The sequence below is a fragment of the Mustela putorius genome, unplaced genomic scaffold, assembly GCF_011764305.1.
Source record: "Mustela putorius furo isolate JIRA1106 unplaced genomic scaffold, ASM1176430v1.1 tig00003853_pilon_pilon_pilon, whole genome shotgun sequence".
NCBI classification, from domain to species: Eukaryota; Metazoa; Chordata; class Mammalia; order Carnivora; family Mustelidae; genus Mustela; species Mustela putorius.
Genome location: NW_025422005.1, coordinates 34,296,375 through 34,319,686, shown reverse-complemented (window position 1 = coordinate 34,319,686; position 23,312 = coordinate 34,296,375). Strand labels below are relative to the sequence as shown.

General features: G+C 48.1%; 1 protein-coding gene across 10 annotated transcripts in view; it reads left to right on the top strand.

Annotated features, from left to right (window-relative positions):
- The first annotated feature begins 17,441 nt into the window (after window positions 1-17,441).
- The window catches only part of ERI3 (ERI1 exoribonuclease family member 3), a 126,203-nt gene continuing 120,332 nt past the window's right edge, over window positions 17,442-23,312 (top strand). For 2 of the 10 annotated variants that reach the window (XM_013044664.2, XM_013044653.2), the window contains exons 1-2: window positions 17,442-17,536; window positions 20,141-20,216. Coding sequence is in view for 3 of the 10 variants with exons in the window: in XM_004740506.2 (XP_004740563.1) it covers window positions 17,770-17,904; window positions 20,141-20,216 (211 nt within the window). In the remaining 7 variants the exon portion in view is untranslated. The other 8 variants (XM_013044647.2, XM_004740506.2, XM_004740507.3 and 5 more) reach the window with 8 other exon arrangements.

The window sequence follows — 23,312 nt, the reverse complement described above, 5'->3', positions numbered from 1 at the left end:
GCTCCTGAAACACACTGCCTCCTGCCTTAGGATCTTTGCTCTTCTCTTTACCTGGAATGTCTCCAGATACCTACTTATTCAACTCCCTTACTTCCTTTAAATTTTGCTGTAATCTCATCTTCTCAATGAGGCCCACTTTGGCATCTGAGTTAATACTGCCGCCTGTCTGGCAACTCCTGTACCCAGACAGTATACTGATCTCCTTACTCCACTCTTTTTCTTCTTTCTTAGAACTTATCATACTTACCATCTTCCAACATACTTGATGATTTACTTACTTATTCATTTATGGTTTTTATCCCCCCAGGTCCCCACTTGCCTGCCCCAGAATGTAAGCGCAACATGGATAGAGGTCTTATTTTGTTTATTGACTGTTTCCCCAGAAAGCAGATTTTGAGACAAAGATTAGTATGCAAGATGTTTAGTAGACTGCTCTTGGGATCAGCACCAATAGAGGCAAGCACCATTAGGCAGAGGGAGAAGCTGAACTAGGAAGCTTCTAGGAACTTCTAGGAACTTCTAGAAGTTTCAGAACTAGGAACTAGGAAGCAGTCCCAACAGGACCTCAGCCAGTCCAATAGGAAGCCCTGGAGCTGGGATGATCTTTCAAAATTACCCAGAGTTGGGACAAGTGGATCTTCATGCCCCAGTATGGATGAGTCATTGATGCAACTGCCTTTAGAAAGAGGCGGGACCTTGGGCAAAGAAATTTTCTTCAGCTGAGCCATCCTCCAACAAGGCCAGCCATTGAGGGCTGCTAACAGCGCTCCCAGCAATTGGTGGAATCAGTTCTTCATTCCTGAACAGGGAGCAAGGCAGCAGATGACTGCATTCCCTGCGATCGACCCTGGTACCACTTAGATTCACTTTCTCATACTGGTTCTGAGAGCCCCGCCTCCAGGATTTCCGCAGGCCTCTCTTTCCAGGGGAAACTTAGAAGAAGTTTCGAAGAATGAACAGCAGACCCCACTGTTGGATCTGGTCTCAGAGTCGCAGATTAGATCCATTATATTCCTCTGCTCAAAATTTGCAATTCCTTTCGCCCTCAGCTAACGCATGTGTTGGTCTTGATAGCTTAGCTGATGGCATGACGCAGACTCTCATCCTTAGGGGAGATCTCAGATTGTTACTATTCCCTTCTCAGGCTGAGGTTGTTGCACTTGTCCTTATATCATCAAATTAGGAGAAGGGAGTACCGATAGATCAAGTATCAAGTGGATTGCCTGGCTATTCCCATTGTGTAATTGCAGCCCTGCTGTCTCCTGATGATCTGAGCCAATTACCTCTGCCAAGATAGAGTGACTTTTCTTCTTGCCTGTTGTCCGTGGCATGGTGAACCTGAAGAACCCAGGCAGCAGTCATAGTATATAGTTTAATGGGCCTCTTGCTGTGTCTTCTAACAGAAGTGTTCCCCTTTGGGTATTAGCTCTTCTAAATTTGCAAAGCCCAGCATGGTATATTTCACACATAGATCACTGGGAGTAATTGTAAATGAGGCTTTGATTTCTGGACCCCACTGGGGACACATTTCCATATAAAGATCTTTGATTTAAAATGTATACTGTGTCCTAAGCGGCACCTGGGTGGCTCAGTCAGTTAAGTGCCTGACTCTTGATTTTGGCTCAGGTCATGATCTCAGGGTTGTGAGATCGAGCCCCACATTAGGATTCATGCTGGGTGTGGAGTCTGCTTAAGATTTGCTCCCCTAACTTGCCCTCCTAAAAAATGTACACCATGTCTTAGAACAGAGTTTCTTAATCTTGGTACTATTGACATTTTGGGATGGATAATCCTTTATTTGGGTGGGGGGGGGAGAGAGACAGAGGTTGTCCTGTCTCCTGTAGAATGCACATCCCTAGCTTCTATCTACTAAATGCCAGTAGAACTACCTCTCCTTCTCCCTTCCTCTAGTTGCAAAAATGAAAAACATCTCCAGATATTACCCAATGTCCCCTAGGGGGCAAAATCATCCCCAGTTGAGAGCCAGTATCCAAAAACATGGTGCCCCGTTCTCAAAGAGTATCATGTCCTAGCTGGTGTTTCATCTGTGCCTCCAAAGAGCCATTTCATTGTTCAGTTAGGTTAGCAGCTTCTGGGTGCCATAGCATGTGATACAACCAACGGACCCCTTGTTATGGGCTCACTCTTGCACCTCCATTCCTGGAAAGTAGGTCTCTTGGTATAACATGGTAGATAGGATATGAGATTGTATGCTGATGGTTCAGATATTCTGTAAGCCTTCATTTGACGGTGCTGGCTAAAGCTCTAGAGGCAGGAAAGGCAAACTCATATCCAGAATATGTAGCTATTCCTGTCAAAGTGAATTTATACTTCTTCCAAAATGGAAAGGACCCAAAATAATCAACTTGCCCCTAATGGGCTTATGGATCTCCTCAAAGGATTGTGCCTTCTTGGGGACTTAGCATTGGTCTCTGCTACTTCTAGGCTGAACATTGCACAGTGGCAGTGGCTAGATCAGCCTTGGTAAATGGGAACACATGCTATCAGTCCTGGGTGTAACTTCCTTCCACCCTGCCATCATTGTTACTCCATCCATGCATTCATCGTACTGGCACTGGGGTAGCCAATGACAGAAGCTGGTTGATGTCAACGGGCTGAGTCATTTTATTGACTTGATGGTTTAGTTCCCTTTCCAATGGTGGATATTCACCGGTGGGCCCTAACATGTCATACAAAGATCTTCCCACTTTGTGTTCATTCTCTTATGCCCATTCACGGTCTACTACCCCAGACCTCCTTGTCCGTGATCTTCCAGTCTTGCCCCTTCCAGCAGTCACAGTCATTACCCACGGTCCTTGAGTCCATAAATATTCTATCCTTGAATCTCCTTTCTTTCCACATAAAGTGGGTGACCAGGGGACTCTGCCCATTGAGAGGATTTTCCCTCACCACTGTTTCAGGGTAGCCACTGTCCATTTCTGCTTGTAATCACACATTGCATCAAGCCATCCATAAACTAAGGTAGGGCTTTCCTCTCCTATTTCCTCATTATAAGGAATCCTTCTATACAAGCTAGGTGTGAGCAGAGGAGAGGCACTGGCACACCAGTGGTAGATGACAAGGGGATACTACTACTGTAGCTTGCTTGTGCACGCCATTTCTGCTCATGCTCAACCTCACATGGAGTTCTTCCATCTTAAGACGGATTCTTACTGGGCCTGCCTAACCCCATGACTCGGTGGATCTCAGAACTCAGTTTTCGTGAAAGGATGAAGTTTTAGGACCTGCCTGAAAAAAACATGCAGCAGCAGGGGGAGTATGGGCCCACAGGGAAGGTTTGAAGGGACACAAAGTGGAGGTGAAGGGAGAATCAAGATATTTTCTCTACTACTGTTTTAATTTTCTCTACTGTTTTAATAGTAATTCTTTCTGTGTAAGTCTTTCTGTGAGCCAGGCACTATAGTAAGTCCTTCATATGAACTGTTATGAATTACGAATTTAATCCATACAACATTTGAGGTGGACCTGATTCTATTATTCACATTGTTATTATTCCCATTTTACTGAGGAAACTAGGTCCTGGCAGGGGTTAAGGAGCACAGAACTGGTAAGTAGTGGAGCAAAGTCTGAATCCCAAGACGCTCTGACTCCAAGGCCTAATCTTTAAATAACCACAGTATCAGCCATTCTCTTCAGGCCAGCTGCCTTGAGATAGAATGAAGAAAGAGAGTGTGTGTGTCCATGTGCGTGTGTGTTCTTGTGTGCGTGTGTGTGCATGTGTGTTTATGGATGGTGGCCAGGGAAGATTTTTCTAGCTCTGGCTGTACTCTGCTATGCTGAAGAGCTTCAGGATTTTTACAGGTTCATCCATTCCTTCATCCAACAAACATTCAATGAATACCTAGTTACTACAGAATTATAAGGAGTGAAGGAGATGTCTTGCCACTTGCTACTATACCCTTAGGGAAGGTTCTCCTACATGGGGAGGGTGGCTGCTCAGGACAAGAGTAGAAAAGGGAGGACCACTACAGGGAAGGCTGTACTCATTGGCCCAGATAGCTCTGAGATCTGGAGGAGGAATAAGGTGACTTGGCTATTTGGCCCAAAGATGGAAACTGCTTTCCTCTGCTTTAAGAGCTGCCCCTGATGGGCCTGGTCAGAAGTGTTGATGGTCTGGTCTTCAGAGCTCCTTTAGTTATAGCCTATGGGTCACCTTCCCTTTCTTGGGGCTCTCAGTCCTGATGTCTCAGCAGCCCCCTGCCCCACCGCATCATTAGAGCGACTGATTACTTTCCATCCCACGGGCCCAAGTTTCTACCTGTTAAGTAACCACCTGTCTGCTTGCTCCCTGCATGCATTCTGGAGCCCCAGTCTTACCCTGGCTCAGGTTCTGTTTTTCGTTTCTTTTTCATTCAGCCTGGAAATATTAACTACCAAAATAATTATAATTTACATTTAGTAAGCACGTACTGTGTGCCAAGCCTTGTGCCCAAAGCTCTAGGGATGACATCATTTAACTCTGTGTCAACGCTTTGGGGAGGTCCAGGCCTACTGTTAGAAGTGGAACAGGAGGTCAGCATGTAGAAGGGGCTCTTCTGGCCGGGACTGTGCTGCTCCTGGGCCTGTCCTGCACAGTCAGACCACTACAGGACCACCAGAGCGCCTGGGTCCACCGGCCTCACCCAACACCCAGTGTCCCCAACTGAGCCCTGTGGTGGGGTACACAGGGCTTTTGGCTGGGTTCCGCTTACCCCTTCCATTCCATGAACAGTCATCTCTGCCAGGTCAGCTCCCTTTCCCTTGGCTTCCTTTGTGCTTTTCCTGGCCTTGGCTCATGCTGTTCCTTCTGCCCAGAGTCCCTCTTTTCCTTTTTCTGCCTGGCAAAATCCTTATTTTTTAAGCCTCGCTTTAATGTCATCCTGACCTCCCTGCCCTCCCCTGTCAGAATTAATTGCTCCCTCCTTTTGTGTTGCTCAACAGCACTTATCACGGGGAACTGTAGTTACTTGTTCCGCCACTCAGCCTCGGGGAAAGAGAGGCAGGGGCCCGTTTCCATTCACCTCCTGGTCTCTGGGGCTCAGGGGCCGCCCAGTGTTTGCTGAAGCCCACTGGGACTGGGGCAGGGGGCTGTGAAGCTTGACTGGGGACACCTCCTGGGACGGCACCCGGGTTCTCTCTGAATCCCTGCTGTCTCTCTAACCTCTTTCTCTCTGGCTGGCCCAAACCAGATTTCAGGGACTATGACAGGATCCCCACCCTGAGCAGGAATATGTCCGTCCTCTCTCCCCTCCAGATGACTCCCCTTCTTCAGTGGCCAGCCAGCCTGCCTCCTGGCACCCCCTCTAGCCTGGTGCTCCCCGCTCTCCCCATTTAGCGGCATCTGCGGATTTCATTAACTTGCTACTTAACCCCTCTCGCTCGGATCAGCTCTGAAGATGATAAATCAGGCCCAGGGCTCATCCCTGCAGCGGCCAGCCTCTCCACAGCCCCCTCTAACGAGGCTCTGGCCGCCCCTATTCATCACTGGCCACCCTCCCTTTCTCCTGTGGTTTCACTGCTCTTACCACCCCACAACGCCCCCCCCCCACCCCCGTGCAGACAGTGTCAGTAGTGTTACAGCCCAGCCACTTGGGGTTGCATTCTGGAGGTAGATTCAGGACAGACCCCGGAGCTGATGAGCTTCCTAGGCCAGACTGCTCTTGTCCCTGGGGGGGCTGTGGGCCTTGGCTTCTCTGGGCAACTGGGGTTAGCCCAAAGGCAGCACCCAGGGGCTGAAAGGAGATGGAAGCCCTGGCCTGGAAAAGGATGGGAGGGCTAATGGAGCAGAGGGCTTCCTTCCTTCCTATAGGCTGGCCTTTATTTCTGTGTAGGAAGGGGCTGGGGGTGGGGGGCTTAAAGGGATAGACCTGCCTTCTCATTCCTTCCTTTCTTCCACAAGACGTTCCACTCCTTCCCTGCTAGATCTTCCCAAGAGCCCTCCTTTCAATGTCCTTCTCTATGATGCTGCCTGTCTCACAGGCCCCCCACCCTCTCCTTACAGGCTTATAGAGCATGGATGGGAGGAGGACTGCTGTAGCAGTGACCCCGTGGCAGGGTGTGCAGAGCAGCACCCAGAGACTTTTCCAGAGAGCCCCCCCCCACAGTGGCAAAGCTTCCCGGGCTCTGGGACTCCTTTCTCACCCTCATCTTTCTAGCGCCCCCCTTATTTCTTGAGGTTCCTCTGATTATGCTCAACCTGTGACCCCTCTATCCTACCACCACCTGTCACTGAGGCTGCCATTTTGCTCAAGGGATGGATCACCTGTGCCTCCGTGGCTGGCCAGCAGTGTGGGTTTTTCTCCATTTAGCAAAACAGCCCTTTCCCTCCCAAATCTCCCTCTGGCCGCTTCTCTAAGCCTTGCCTAAATACCATCTTTAATTTTCCTTTCTCTGGACAGTTACCTTTCCCTCTCTCCCTCAGGCCCCAGATCTCTCTTCCTGACTTCTCTCTCCTTCCCTCCCATGACTCCTCTCCTGTTCCCTTCTCCCATTTATAGGCATAGACTCCCTAAAAGGGACCACCCCAGATTCGTCAGGGATCTAGCCCTTTTGCAGTTCTAATCAGGGTACTTCTGGTTTTCTCTGCCTTTAGAGATCTCTCTGGGCCCCTTCCTGTCACCTCCATCTGCCCTCATCGTGTCCCCTCCAACTCCCATTCTCACCTTCAGGGGACAGTGTCTTGCCCTCAGCCCCCACCCCCATCCCAGTTCCCTCCCTACCCCTTCCCAGGCCCTGCCATGATCTCCTGTCCTCCTCTCCTTCAGCATTCTTCTTCTGAAGGGTTCAAAGCCATTGGATATTCACTCAGCAACCCCGCCCCCCACCCCCACGTGTGCTTTTGTCAGGTGCTATTTCTCCGATGTCTTCATTACCTCCTAATTGGCCAAATCTCTTTTCTTTATTTTTCTTGTTAAAGACAGATTTAAGGAATGAGTTCAGTAGCTCAGCCATTTTCAGACCATCATTAATTTCTCGCCTTCTTATTTATTAATGGAGCAACTTCCTTGCTGGTATTTCTTGTTCCCTGGATATCTCTGTAAAAGCCTGCCCAGCTCATGCAGCCCCTGGGACCAGTGCTAACTCACTCTGACTTTGTGCTGCCCTCAGCTGCTCTGGCATTCTCTCCACAGCCCCCCTGCTCCTGCAACCCTCCTTGCTCAAGACCCATGCCCCCCACGTTTAGGCACAGAGCCTTCCCTCCTACACACGGAGAGGCCAGAAACTCCCAGTTCTCTCTTCCACCCCTTCTCCTTTCCACGGTGTTTCAGGTTCTACTCTAAGCCAAGCAAATGCGTACATGCTGTCTTGTTGACTCCTCAAGATCTTAAGAATGAAAGAACAGACTAGAGCTCTGGGAGCAACACTGACTCTGGCAGGGTCACTTTGCTCAGAAGGGTAGTGCCAGGATGTGAACCCAGTTTTACCTGGCCCTATGGCTACAGCTTTTTCTCTTTGCCAGCCCACCTCCAGGAAGCCTGCAGAGAAAGGTCGTATTTAGGGTAAGTGGCGATCCAGAGGGAAATCCCGGGACCAGGGAGAAGGCAGCAGCATGGTGGAAAATAGAAGGCAGTGGCCCGAGCGTTAGCAGGAGTGCGGGCAGCAAGCAGTATCGGGTGAGCAGTCTCCTTCTTCAGGCCCTGACCTCTCTGGGTTCCACTTTCTAAATCTCCCGCTCCAGTTAGCTAAAGGACTCACGTTCTAATGGGGACATTTCTAACACGTGGGAGCAGCCATCTGGGGACTCTTTCTTTGCCTCTGAGAGCCTTTGCTCTTCTGGAGGCTTTTTGATTCCAGTTCTCCGGGAGCCTCAGCCCTTCTCCCCAGGTGAGGGGGTTGGTCCAGCTGCTACCTGCCAACCTCTGCCTATGCACGGGTGTAGGTGAGAACCAGTAAGCACAGGGCTCCTTGAGCAGACAGCTACCACCCTAGAACCCAGGCCCCAGGTCTAAGCATATGCTGATTCTGCCAATGGCTCTTAAGCCTTCTTGAATATGAGAGATGGGGACTTCTGGTATGGTCTTGCTAAGATCTTTCCATAATCAGGAATATTCCTGTAATCCCCTAGGCTCTGAGCCCAGACTCTGGGTGAGGCCCTTGCATGCCCAGGGCTCAGTGGCTAAGGCTATAGCTGCTTCCACAATGCCAGCGAGAGGTGAGACAGTGATGAGGATGGTGATCCCAAGTCAGGGTGCAGGACTTGAGGACCCCGTGGCTGCAACTAACTGCCAAGTCACTGCTCTTCTCTTTGGAAAAGAAAGCTCTGGGCACATAGCAGGATCCAGGGAAGGAAAAGGAGAGAAAAAACTCAGCGCAGAAACTTCCTGTCCGATCCGGGGCCTCAACTAGCCCTCCGGCACCATCGCAGTAGTAGCTGGGAGCAGCGGAGTAGGGAAGGAGTCCCCTGAGGCCAAGCCCTGGGAGCCATGTTTTTACACTAAAAGACCTTGTTTCTTGTCTCGTCCTGGTCATAACCCTGCTTAATAGAGACATTAAGATGAATGATTGAAGCTGCCTCTTTCCCTGCAGCCAGAAGGAGGGACAGCCTGGGTGACCCTGTACAGAGGGGACACTGTGTGGGATGGGGTTGGGGTAGGTGGGGATCCACAAAGCATCCCCCTCCGACACAGAGCCTCAGCTTTCGTAGGCTGAAACCTCCTGTCCCAAAAGTGTTCCCCAAAGGCTGCCTCCTCCAGCAGCCCTTCTCTGCACTGACTTCCAAGGCTGCCTCTGCCTTCCCAGCATTAAGAAGGGGCTGATGCCAGCAGGAAAAAAACCATCACAGGTGGATAAGGGATGAGCGAGACAGAATCTTGTTTATATAGACTTCTGAGAAGGCTTTGATAAGCTTCTAGACACACAGGTTTTCATATTTACAAAAACGATGGCTAACAGTGATTGGGTGTTCTCTATCTGTTTCAGGGGCTGTCATACCGACTCTCACAACAGCCTCGTGATACAGAGAGAATTATTATCCCCAATTTACGGATGAGAAGACTGAAGCTTAGAGACGTTAAGCCACTTGCCCAAGGTCACCCAGCTAATAAGGAGGAGGGTTGGGCTATGAATCCAGACAGTCTGACTTCAGAGCCTGGGCTGGGAGCTGCTGTCATCATATACTGCCTCTAGTCTTAGAAACTGTCATAGTCTGGGATTGGGAGGCGGGCCGGGAGGATTGGGGTTTTTGTATCAGACAGGGAATTGATTTAGAGGTCAGAGACAACCGTTAGGGATAAACAGGCTCATCTATGGATGGGGCTACAGAGGCGGTGGGAGCCCCAGGGAGAACCACTGAGACAGGCCTCATTTACCATGTTTATGACAGGTCTGGCAGAGGGCAGCTCAGGGAAAGCTGCCCCTTCAAGATGATGCCGAACACTTTTGGGCAGGAAAATGTCTTGCTTTTTGTTTTTCCCCAGTCTCCTCCCCCACCCCCCGCATCCCCCTCACCTAGTCCTAAACTGGGCAGGCATGGAGCAAATAAATATTCAATAAACAGCTTCTAAAAGATAGCGGCTATTTAAAAGCAAAGAGCCACAGCAGCCCTGGACCATTTTCCGTGGAAAGGAGAATGCTCTGTGCTTGCAGATGTGAGCAGATAAGTGTTTGGGGAAGGTGGGAAGGTGGGCCAGAGGGATTGCTGTGTGCCTGTGTGGCCTGAGGGCCAACAGCAACAGCATCACTGAGGAATTTGTTAGAAATGCAGAATCAGAGGCCTTTCCCAGACCCCATTATCAAAGTTTGCATTTTAACAAGATTCCCAGGTGACTGGAATGCACGCTCAAGTTTGAGGAGCAATGATCTAACACAGAACACACCGAGTCACTGCTCTGCTTTAAACCCTTTGGCTCTCTATTGCTCTCAAACTCAAGTCCAAACCCATCAAGAAGGCTCACTTTAAGACTAGGGATGGTCTAACTTTTGCTCCCTTCAAACTTCCCTTTCACCACAGGCTCTGTTACACTTTCTGCTCCAATAGCACTGAGTTTCTTCCCATCCACATGGGAGTCATTTCTTTGCCTCATGGCTTTGCTCAACTTACTCTCTTTGCCTGGACTGGCCTCTCCCCTTCACCATTTTCTCCCTGCCCTCCCCCTTGGCCTGGGAAATTCCTACTCAAAAAACACCTGACTTCAATGCTAAACCTTTCCAGCTGTGATCGGTGCCTCCTCTTCGAACTTTCACGGCAATTGGTCTGTCTCTCTGATCACAGTTATCACTCTGAGTGACACACTTCTTTATCAGTGTCTCCCTCATTTCAGTGTAAGCTCTATGAGGGCAGAACTGTGTCTATTGTTCATGATCTTGTCCTGTGCTTTCAAGGAGCCTAGCACAAAGCAGGAATTAAAGAATGTTGTTGAATCTTGAAAAAGTACACACTTTGAGAAGGATGAGCCCAAGCTCTTAGATCAGCTGGGGCTGCTGGAGGAGATCCCCTGAAGGCTTCAGATGCCTCCTAAAAGCCCTACAGCATTCTCGGGTCCTGGGAGGTGTGGTCAGGTAGTGCCTATAGTATAAGAATGCTGAGGGGTGCCTGGCTGGCTCAGTTGGTAGAACACGTGACTCTCCATCTCAGGGTTATGAGTTCAAGCCCCACGTTGGACATGGACTCTACTTTAAAAAAGAAAAAATTCTGAGCAAACCCTTGCCCTATGGATTAGTGAGTGCCACACTGGGCAGGACACACAGATGGGGCTTGGGGGCTCAGAGGAGGGAAAGGAACAATCATTTGGGGATCAGGAAGTGCTTCCTGGAGCAGGGCACATTTCTCAGGGAGTTCAATGGTAGAGACGGAAACAGGGAAGGCACTCTTAGTTGAGAGGCTACCACCAGCAAAGAAAGTCTTGGAGGCAGAGAAGTGCAAAGCACCTTGTTGAGTAATAATTAGTTCCTTTGGCCTGGAAGAGAAGGAGAGGTAAAGAACTACTAGGAAGTAAGACTGGAAGTGTAGGTTGAAGCCTGAGTGTAAAGCACTTGAAGGCCGAGTAGAGATCAGGAAGGAGGAACTATGAAATCACAAGGGATTCAGGGGAAGTCGATGAGGCTGTATTTGTCTGGGAAGGCCAAGGAAAGGGAAAGGAAGTACAAGTTTATTCATTGAAACCTGGGGAGAATATGCTGTAAAATGGGGGTCCTAGTGGGTTGGGACTGATACTGGGCTACATCCACTATGGGGAATTAGGCAACATCCCCTGACTCTATTTGAATCTACTGTTTTACATGGAGCTACAAAGCCAAACAAATATATTTGAACCAAGCCTGAACCATGCTGGACCAGATATATACCAGCATGATTATGGTGGGCGGGTGTGGACAACCTAATGGATCCAGATTGCCAGAAGAGCCAGCAGAGCTTGAGAGAGACAGAGGCCTAATGACAGAGAAGGGAGGAGGCTGGCAGACGAGCCAGTTTCCACAGTAAGGCTAATGGGTGAAGAGGACCACGGCCCTGGTTCAGTATGATGGTTCTTACATAAACTTGCCCAATCCTGGCTACTCTCATGCTCTCATGGTAGTGTGTTTGCAGAATGAGAGGAAAGAGGAATAGTTGAGTAAGTGGAGAGAACGGTCTTTGAAACACTTAAGAGCTCAAACACCCTGAGCTGGGCTTCATGTCCTCCTAGCTGAATGTAATACGGAGGGATTCTTCTTACTTTGTGAAAGACTGCTGTGTTCACACTGTCATGGTATCATGAGAATTGAGCACATCAGGCAGAGGCATTCAAGGCCAGCATCTATGGTGCACTTAGCGACAGAAGCCAGTGAAGCACCGTAGCTTGGATGGAGCCATGGGCACAACTGTGGCTTTTTAAAGAAATATTGCTGGGGACTGGTATTTCTATAGGAGCAGGTGGGGCTAGCATTAGCAAGACTGGCATAAGAATGTTAACATAAACTCATTGGTACCGCCAGCTGGAAAAGCCTTGCAACAAACTACGAGGCCAGCTAGGGAACAGAAACAGAACCACCAGGAGGCAACACTTTGTGAGTGGGTTTGGACAAACTGAGGGAGTCCGGCCTGGAGGAGAGGAGACATCAGTACCACTCCAAAGGGTCCAGGTTGAATGCTGGCATTTGATCAGTGATGAGAAGCTCTAACAGGCAAACAGGAGAGAGCTGAACTTGAGGCGGAGATGGGAACAGGCAAAAAGCGGAAGTGGGAGGCTGATGGCCAACCTGGAGAGAAACCCGATGAAGGATATTTGACTCCCTGAGCACATACCTTACGGTGCTTTCTTCGCTTTATTGGTTACACGGATATTATCTCCATTTCTTTCTTTTTTTTTTTTTTTAAAGATTTTATTTATTTGACAGAGATCACAAGTAGGCAGAGAGGCAGGCAGAGAGAGAGAGAGGAGGAAGCAGGCTCCCCACGGAGCAGAGAGCCCGACGTGGGGCTCAATCCCAGGACCCTGGGATCATGACCTGAGCGGAAGGCAGAGGCTTTAACCCACTGAGCCACCCAGGCGCCCCATTATCTCCATTTCTGAGTGGAGGAAACAGGCCAAGGTAAGACGACTTTGCTTATTCATCAAATATACACACTTGGAATATAAAGATGATTAAAACACAGTCCTCTTCTTTGAAGACCACCGAATATTGGGGGTGAGAGATACAGGGGCAGACAAGGGCAGACAGAAGCACGAAGTACAATGACACCACAAAGAGGTTCCCCAAGTCACAGAGTCATTAAGTATCAGAGCCAGGACTCAATTCCTGGTTTGTCTGGATCCAAACCTTAGCACCTGCCACCGCTTTAGCCACATGGCAATAGTTTTCGGCTTAGTCAGAGCCCAAGTTCTGAGGAAGGGTGGGAGCCCATGCTGCTGGCAGGGAAGTTGTAAGAGCAAGAGGAGGACATTGGGAATTGGGATGGGACATGTACAGGTGACCCAGCAGTAGTTCAAGTCCAGAAGAAGAGATGATGGTGGCATCAGGGTCACCAGGTCAGGGAGGCTTTCCAAGGACAGGACTGATCCCAGCATCTAGAAGTGGCAGTGTGTGGTTCTCGTTATGGGAGCCACTGGAGGCAACAGACCAGGCTGGTTCTTAAGAGTGGCAGATTGGGACTAGAGAATGGGGAGGAGGGCTCTCAAAAATCAAGTTGGGATTGAGAAGAGAGGCCATACTGGGAGTGGCTAGTGGCCATGGGGAAATGGGAATGAAATCAGACAATTTGGGAGCTGGAAGGAAAACTTGCCCAGTTTCTTTTTTGCTTCTGTTGAATTCAATAGATCCTGACAGGATTGTCTGTCCTTTTGAAAACAACTCTTTTGCTTTAAAAACGTGTCTTTTCCCTCCCCTCTGAGCCCCAGATTCCAAGAGGTCTGGGGCCCCAGTCTTTTCTAGGGATGCTTTTCCTCTGACTAGAGTGACTGGATAGCCCAAGCCAAGCTTCATAGTTGGGGTGGGGCTTTGAGCCACACCTCTGGGCCATGGGAATCAGCACGTTCTCTGGAACAGTGGACAAGGCAGGGAGAAGTCGGGACAAGAGGTGGGGAGGCTAGGACAGAGAAGGCAGAGTGGAACAGCTTGGGGAAGAGAGCCTCCCTGGGCAGGTGGCTCCATTTGATTTCCGATTTAAAGGGGAGGCTTAGATGGCCAAGAAGAAAAAGGCTAATAAGAAAAATATTAAACTGCAGTGTGTGTGTCCCCAGGGACTTCCTGTTGCCATGACTGACCTCCCGGAGAGCGCCATTCGTCCCCGAGCATGGCAGCTTTATAGGCACTTGTAGGCCTGCAAAGAACACCAATTTGCTGCTGCAGTTTGTTTTGATAACTGAAACTTTCAATAAATCTATATTAAAATCAAAGGGAAAATTAACTAGGCCCCAGTGAGGGGCACGGAGATAAGGGAGCACATTACCACCCTGGCCTCAGCCACCCCACATCCATCTCTTAGTTCAGATTCAGGTCACCAGGGAGATGAATGGCTCAGGCTCATGGGGAACAGCCCTGGGGAAAGCAGGGCAGAGAAGGCAAGGCCAGGTCTGGCTCCCATTGCTCTTGCAGCAGAGACTGTGGGGGGCAGGGCATGGGGGTGTGAGAAGGGGGGGTGGTTGTGGTCATGGCGGGAAGAGGAGTTGGACAGAGGCATGGAGGAGGGGTAAGAATAACAGTAATAACAGCCAATATTTACTGAACTCTTTATGCTGGATGCTATGCTAAGCATGTTTGTATTTAATTCTAATAAGTAGATACTAGTATTATCGCCACTCCACAGATGAAGAAACGGAGCCTCAGAGAGGTATGTGGCTTGCCTAAGGTCACAGATGAAGTCAGGACCCCAGCCTGAACAGGCTGTCTCTGAGCTCACACTCCTCCTAACTGCACGATGCTGTCTTATGCAGCTTACAGGGACTGTGAATGACAGAAACATTTCCAGTTCTTAGATAAAATAGTTCCAGACCCAGTCTGGTTTCTCTCAGCTGTGCCAAGTCTAGGGGCTGCCATGCTTGCATTGTCCTTGGGTCCTGGATTCTCTGCCCTTCCAATGCTGGTTAAGGTACCAGGTTTGCTGGCCATCTTGCTATTTTCTCTTGTGGTTTCACAGGGCAGCAGAACCAACTTGGCCCTCTCTTCAATTCCTGCTCTGTGTTCACTTTAGCTCAATCACTTAATCCATCAACCAGGGGGCACCTGGATGTCTCAGTTGGTTAAGCGTCTGCCTTCGGTTCAGGTCATGATCCCTGAGGCCTGGGATCAAGCCCCGCATTGGGCTCCTTACTCAGTAGGACTGCTTCTCCCTCTCTGCCTGCTGCACCCCCCCCCTGCCTGTGCACACGCTCTCTTTCTCTCTCTATGTCAAATAAATAAATAAAATCTTAAAAAAAAAAATCTATCAAGGGTGGCTCAGCAGGTTAAAGCCTCTGCCTTCAGCTCAGGTCATGGTGATTGAGCCCTGCACTGGGCTCTCTGCTCAGCGGGGAACCCGCTTCCCCCGCCCCCTCTCTCTGTCTGCTTCTCTGCCTACTTGCGATCTCTGTCTGTCAAATAAATAAATAAAATCTTAAAAAAAAAAAAATCCATCAGTCAGGAGGCTGCCCAAGGTACATCTGTGTCTGTGTACCAGACTCAGTTCATCTGCCTCCAAAGATTCACTTGCCCCATCTGTAACCCCACCCTGGCCCTTGGCCACCAGTTTTTTGCACAGCCCAGCTGCCATTACTATCCTCTTATCTACTAACACATCTGGTTGTCTTAGCCTCCTCGGGAGGAGGGTTAGGTTTCGACAGAGCTTCCATTGTGCCCACTGTGATGGGACTGCAGTGGGCCTAATTGGCCAAACCAGGGGCTATGATTCCTCTCGTCATTTCTAGTCTCAGATGCACTGCTGTGCTTTGGGGTGTGGGATCTGGCACCCCCTGTGGCTACTGGTGTGGTGGGGGTAATACAACCTCCTTTTTCCCTAATAAGTGATGGTTCTTTTTTTTTTTTTTTTTAGGATTTTATTTATTTAAATGATGGTTCTATAAGGCCTCAATGACTAGCTGTGTTTTCTATGAAGCTCTGGTCAACTTTATCATATACAACCTTATATTTTCTCTCTGCCTCACTTCCCTTTACCTTTTCAACTGTTGCTGCCCTGGGATTATATTTCCCAAAGAAGTTTTACCACATAAGCTTTACCTCAAGCTCTGTTTTCTACAAAATCAGAAAACAGAGGGAATCACATCAGAGCCAAAGGCTCGAGGGAACCAAATGCTGGGTTAGGCAGCAGTGTAAGGTACCAAATATATATGGATCTCTTAAACTGTTTATTATTTGAATACATTTGGCCTTGTCTTTGTCCAAAAAGACAAAGTCTTTTGGTGAGGTCCTGGAAGCTATAGGGGTGAGTTCTAGAGCACCAAGGAGGAAAGAGCACATTTTGGGGAAGTTACGAGCACTTTGGAAGGCTCCATGGAGGATATTGGTGCTAGGCCTTAATGGAAGCCTCGAATCCATAGTGTAGGCTGACTTCATTCTTATAGCCAAAAGGGTTGGTTGTGCCCTATTCCTAGGCCAGACTTAGGACATGTGAAAGCCAGGGACAGGAGAGACCATCTCAGAGCCTCTCATTTGTCTAATTTAATTTATCTATTTACTTATTTGTTTATTGTCTGTTCTGCCTCTACCTTCCCCTTCCCAATATAAAGGCTCCTCAAGGACCAGGTTTTGGGTGCCTTATTCACCAATGCATCCTTACATCAAAAACAGTTGCTAACACCTAGCCACGGCACTATAAGTATATGTTGACTGACTAATCAACTGGGATTAATGTCTAGATGACATTAATGGGAGGAGGAAGACCCAATTCCAGCCCCAAGAATCAGAGAGGAAGATGTACTTTACTGACCTTGGGTTAAGTGACATCTGTCCCTACTGATCTTTATTTCCTCATTTGTCCACAACCATTTACCAGATTCCTGCTTTATATTCAGAACTGTGCTGGCTGTTACTGATACACCATGAAGAATACGGAAATAATGCTTACCTTAAATGAATTTACAGGCCTGGGGGAGAGACAACAAGGAAATAGACAATTATAAAACAATGCAATAAATTCTGTAGGTGCCAGAGTAGAATCACCTAGCCCATTACATGGGATTAAGGAAGACATTCCCTAATATGGGTATTACCAGGCATTCTCAGCTCAGGCAGGAACCATTATGTTAACGTCAGATCTCACAGAAACGGTGGACCCAGAAATGACATCATTTTCTTATGTGAAAACACACAAATGGAAGACAGAGGGCTTGGTGATCAAAGCTGGGCCCAGAAGATGGTTCCTGGCTGACTGGGAAGCTGTCAAAACCATCACTGGTTTGGCCAGGGTGGGGGCTTCCCGCCCCAGAACCTGTTACCCATGACTTCCCAACGTGCCATAAACCAGTTGAAGAAACACATTTCTGTCTTTAGCCAGACTTCTCTCCAGATGACAGAATAGCCTGTCTGTGGTAGCTCCCTATAGTTGAGGCCAGAATCCTTTCAACTCTGACGTTCCCTCCGGATCCGACCCAAACAAATCGGTTCCCTCTTATGCAGGAAGCAGAAATCTAAGAATTTTCTTCTTAGCCTAAAATCTGCCTCCTCTCAGCTCGCTCCAGGCCCACCTCTGAGAGTGGCTGGTAATAATGACTTGTTGAATGAACAGATCATGAGGAGTTATCTAAATATAACACGTCATCTTATGAGCCTATACTCACCTCATGAGTATATTGGGAGGTGGGAAAACGGAAGTGGGGGACCTGGGTCGCTTTAGGCCTTAGAAAGTTTTCGTTATTTAAAATATTTCTTTTCCAGCTCGGAAGGGGAGCTCCCCCTTCACTTTCTTCTGAGTACGTGCCACCCCCAAACTACAAGTCCCATAAGGCCAGCCGCGAGGAGTCACCATCTTGACACACCTTAGCGCGCATGTCGGCGGTAGAGCGAGCATTTGGGGAGAAGAAGCCCCGCCCCCCTGAAGCCCACTGGTCGAAGGAGCAAGCGGCGGGCTCAGCGGTTGGCCACTGCGCCCGCCCGTCAGTCGCGTCGGTCGGGGTCAGAGTGCGCGGAGGTGAGTCGGTGTGTTGTGGACTCGTGGTGCTGGCTGCCGCTGTTGAGGCGGCCGGGAACGGGCGGTGGGGAGCGGGCGGAGCTGGCCTTGCCTCTGCCTGGCCGGCGCCGCAGTCGGCGCGGGCCGCGCCCGCCGCCGTAAACTGCCCTGAGCGCCGGCTGAGGCCGAGGGAGACGTCGGGGCCTGCACCTGGAGGGAGCCTGCCGCGCTGGCCCCGAGGAGGGGGCGTTGCCATGGCGACAGCCTCTCCCGCCGCTGACGGGGGGCGGGGGCGGCCCTGGGAAGGAGGGCTGGTCTCCTGGCCCCCTGCCCCTCCCCTTACTCTCCCCTGGACTTGGATGGGCCCGAGTTGGGGGCAACACCCTGGGGTGGGTGATGCGGAGAGGCCCCCCAGATTGGGCCCTCGTTAATGCATGCGGGGTGAGGGTCGCTGCGCGCAGTTTGTGCAGTCTGGGTGCTAGCCCATGTGCTCACCCTGGATGCATGATCTACTGAGTAACGTTCTGGCCGAGAGGGAGCAGGGCAGGGCTTTGCCAGACCGACTGGGTGGGGTGATTAAGGGTACTGACTTTTTACTTGGGATTACTAGGGAAGAGGAAGAGAGGTTTGACCACAGTAGGTACAGAAACTCAGCAAAGAGGTCGTAGATAGAATAACCCCATTCCTCCCTCTCCACGTACACAAGGTTAGCGCTTTACCTCTTTGTAAATCTGTAGCAGTGGTAGGAGCAGTGATGGTGGAACGAGTGAGTAACGGGCCTAACCTAGCTAGCTTTCTGTTTGCTTTTCCTGCAAGTGTTCCAGCAACAGGTGTTCTCTTAAAACAAAAAAGTATGAACTTGAATTGAGGCTTGACTGCGAATTCTTGCATAGTGTAACTTTTCCTGGTTGACTTGGAAGATGGTGCATGTGGCTCCTTCCTCGGGGTTTGGATTCTGCCCTTAGGACTGGATTTTGCAATGGTTAATGCCCATCATTGTCTCTGCTCTAGGTCTCTGGCCACCTCTATGGGATTAGCTCTTATCAGACATTTTATCAATCTTGGAGCTGAAGGGCAAAAAACCACGAATCCCATTGGCTAAAGACTGTGCACTATTTGAACTATAGTAGGCTGTGATTGGCTGAATGATTTTTGATTGTAGAGTTTCTACCAGAAATTGGCTTCATCAAATTCTGCTTTATTCTGACTTTATCATACATGGCATGCCTTGTTTTAGTGGGTTCGTTCCTGGAGCTTAAGTATATTATACCTGAATCCCCTAGCATTTAAAAGCCAATTTATAAACAGGGACTTGGAGTGTGACTCCACTAATGTGTATGTCTGTGATCTTGGTTAGAAACCCACTTGGCTGCCTTTCCTCAGAGAGGTGGGGTGTGGGGGAAGGGAGCTGCCGGGAAGTGATTGATAAGGTTTCCTTTATGGATTCTGTGGTGCTTCACTGGAGCTCAGAGCACTTTGGCAACTTAAGCACTCCAAATTAAAAGCTCATTAACAATTCCTGCCCAAAGATCGTGTAAATAATCAGCTAGCTAGGTCCTAGAGCTTGGCTGAGAGCTCTCCTTCCAACTTGAAATTTCCAAAGTGCCTTTATTCCGTTTCATTTTGAAAAGTGTTTTCTTTGTAGTGGGGTGAGTCTGTAACTGGTCTTTCCCAGGGGATCTGAGTAGCATAAAGTCTTAAATGAGTAGAGTGGCAGACAGGAATAGATTGGTTCCAAACTGAAGTGTTTTCTCTGCACCAGGGGCATTGCTAGCTTACAGGAGCACCTCTGCAACTTCTAGTCTTTTGGAAAATCTGAATTAGGTGATAAATATGATAGGTGTCCATTAATGTTTTGACTTAGGGTTTGGTTACACTTTGACTTTCTTAGGACTTGAGGTAGACCTGGAAGTATACTGTAAGCGTGTAATGGTTTGTTTGGCCATTTTCAATGTGGCCTCTGGGTTTGTGGCAGCCAACCTCTCCCCTAGTCCTGGTCTCAGTTCCTGAGTTCTGAATATCGTCAGCCTTACCAGTGTCTCCTCCTTTTTTAAAATTTTTTAAGATTTTATTTATTCATTTGACAGAGAGATCGCAAGTAGGCAGAGAGGCAGGCAGAGAGAGAGTGAGCGCGGGAAGCAGGCACCCTGCTGAGCAGAGAGCCTGATGTGGGGCTTGATCCCAAGACCCTGAGATCATGACCTGAGCCGAAGGCAGAGACTTAACCCACTGAGCCACCCAGGCACCCTACCAGTGTCTACTCCTTGACTAGACTAGGATTCTGGTGTGATCCCGAGAGACACCGTTTCACGGCCATCTTTCTTAGGCCAAGCTTAGCTATTATAAATGTTTAGTGTTTCTAGGAGATAACCTCCTTAGGAAGAAAAGTGTGCTCTTAGAGAACATGAAATTCATCGTTCCAAAAATATATAGTGCTAGTAGCTTCTGAAAGCTCTGTTTGGGTCTTGTTCTTCCTCATAGGTAACTGTTACCCCAAAGTAGTTTGAGTTTAGGAGTTTGAGGTTTCAGGTGGTCCTAAAATTGTGTCAGATAGCAGCCGTCCCCTGGGGATTTGATCCTTTATACTGAAATAGACTTGTTGCAGAGATGTGTGTTTATCCACAGCATTGGGGGTTTCCAGCTCTCACAGAACCTTCAGCATCCCCAGCTGGCAGTCTTGGCATCTTCGAAGTAAGGAGAGGTGAGAATCTTGTTGCATGGTCAAGTTTGGCTTGACTTCTTTCTTATGAGTATTTGGGTTCAGAGGGTAAAGGGGTGGTGATTGGTGCAGATTGTGTTTTTCTGTAGTTTTATCTGATTAGACACCATGTGCTCAAAGACCAGTGAAATGTACCCAATGTCTATAAAGTGGCAAGGATTAGAGGTGGGGTAGCCATACTCTCAAGTTCTGTTAGGATTTCTTTGTGGGCATTGCATGAGCACCCCACAATAGGTTCAGAAATAGTCCTTCATCCTGAGAAATACACAGCTTAAGATAACAGGAAGAACACATTGATTTGGCTTTTGATAATGCATTTGACCAAGGCCTTTGGGATCTTGGTTTGGTTTGGTTTGGGAGTCAGAGTTGGGTGGATGGTGAATCCCAGCCTGTCTCCATTTTGCAAGGATCAGGGCTGGCTGAAAAGGCAGACTCTGACTAATTTCCTGGATCTCAGAGACTGTTTAGTAACAAAGGGCCAAGACACTTTGCTAGGACCAGAATTGTAGTGGTGAACAAGACAGCTTCTGTCTCTGATACCACAGGGCTTACAAATTCAGGGGAGAGATGGGTAGTAAAGAAGCAGTTCTGATACACTCTGGGAGTGCTATAATAAGGTAAATTTAGGTGCTTTGGGAGTACTCAAAAGGGTCCACAACTCAGACTTGTAGGCTCCTCATCTAGAATTAAATGAGGACATTAGGGACCAAGTGTAAAGGTCAGAGTTTTGTTGAGTTTGAGAAACTGAAGTTCAGTGTGATGAAACAGCATATTCAGTGGACAGGGGTTTAGAGAATATGGTGAGAAACGAAGCAGGAGAAGTAAGTAGAGGCCAAGGCCTTATAGGCTCTTAGGATTAGGTTAGACTAGATCTTTTTCTATAAAGGATCAAACAGTAACTGTTTAGGCTTTGTGATCTCTGTCAAAACTATTCAACTCCATTCAACTCTGCTGTTACAGCACGAAAGCAGCCATAGTATGAAAATGAATGAGCATGGCTACTATCTAGTAAAACTTTATAAAAACCAGTGGCTGCTGGATTTGGCCCATGGAAACCTAGTTTGCCAACGCCTGGATTAGACTATCATAAGAGCAGTAAGAAGCCATTAAAAAGCTTTAAGCTGTGGACTGATAATTAGATTTGTGTTTTAGAACCTTAAGAATGAACTGAGGGGACAATACTGGAGGTAGAAACCAGTTAAAGGAGCTGGTGACCATTGCATGATAGCATTTTATATTTAACCCTTTGAGGCAGCATTTTGACACTTAAAAATTGAACACAACTGAATTTTTGCATAATGTGTATACTGGTTATCTTTATTAATTTCTCAGCTATGGACTAGAACTTAAAGCATGTCTACCAAAGAATTTGTTGGTAATACCAGCTCCTATTTTACAGACTAGAAAAGATGTAGGAAGGGAAAGTAGGTGTGGAATGAATGAAAAGGTTTGGGGACCTCTTTTCTAATAAAAAAAATTGGGAATAAATGGAGAGCTGGTAGGAATGTTCGTCTTCAAGCTCCTAGCTTAGTGTCATTGCTTTAAATGTTTTGAACTATACAAACAGAGGAGGACACATTTTCATAAGTTTTCCAAGGAATTGTCCTCATTCTGTTGCATGCCCTACTCAGTCTTAACTTTCCTTGCTTATAGCTACCTGATGACCTTTTTTCTGTTTTGGGTATTGTCTCCTGGTTCAGGTACACTGGTATATGCTAGGCACAGGAGCCAAAGTGTTTGTTGAGTGTCTGATGAATTGTCTTCCTCCTCCTGCAAGCCTACTTGCCTTGTTGAAGGGAAGTCTGTAGGTTTCTGATAACCACTTTAAGGTGTTTGTGTAACCTTGGGCAAGTGACTTACCTCTCTGACCTTTACTTTCCCATCTGTAAAATGCAGATAATGGGTCTTAAGACGGTCAATTAATGGATTTAATGAGATAATGTATGTAAAGCTCTTAGCACAGTGTTTTAATAACTTTAGTTACTAATATTATTTTACACAATAATTTTTTTTTTTAAAAGCAGCCCACAAGTGGGTGAGTTGGCCTTTGCCTTTGTATGTTTTGGGTCCTCACAGTTGTCATGATGGCTGTATGATTGAAACATAACCACTGGGTGAGAGCCAGTAGATAGAAGGGAGTTATAACTAATGGAAAGGGCCACTCTTCATAATGGAAAATTTTCAGCCATCAAGAGTCCAGAAAATCAGAACTTTCTTCAGGGTGGACCTTAGCCCCAGTACCATCAGTGAAGTGAATTGAATGAGCAGCTGCCCAAAAGAAATTCACCAAAGTGTGACCTGTCATTTCTCCTAGTTCGTCAGGGTCATTTATTAGTGTTGCCACCCTTGTGGCCCTACATCTTTGTAAAGTGCCTCTTGAATTTTTTTTTTTAATTACTTTTCACCATCACTCTGGGAATGAGTTAGGTAGTCAGTATTATTGTCCCTGCTTACCCCTGTGAGGAAACTGAGTCCCACAAAGGTTAAGTATGTTGCTTGAGGACACGCTGTGAGGTACCATCAGAGCCAGTGCAGATTTGCCTCCAGAAGAAATTGTGTTTATTGCTGTGATTTCTCTTCCTTTGAGTGAGAGATGTGTCGTCATTGCAGAACTGCAGACTGATGCATGCTTTGTCCAGATGTGCTAGGAGTGATTTGGGTCCCACTTTATCCACTTGGTCCTGTTGGGTTTTAATTGACGATTGCTTGGACCAGGGAAGCAGATTCCCTTTGGGTCATTGTTTTTAGCCCCTCCTCCTTTGGGGACATTCTTGGGGGAGCCTTGGGTTACAAGAGATTGCTTTGATATGTTCAAAATTGTGCCTTGTGCCCCACAGCTACAGGTAAAATCAAAAGGCGGATAATTTATGGGAGTGTCAGAGCTGGCCGCTGGCACCTCAGGAGGCCATTAGTATGCCTGTTCAGACCCTCTGTGTCCTTGCAATTGATTCCTCTTTGCATGAGCTTGATTTGGGAAGCTGTAGATCTGTGGGTAGTGATTGGATGTGACAGTCCAAACACCGGTCCCTAAATTAATCCTTTTAATAGTATTCTAGCACCAAGGCAATGTGGTGTCTT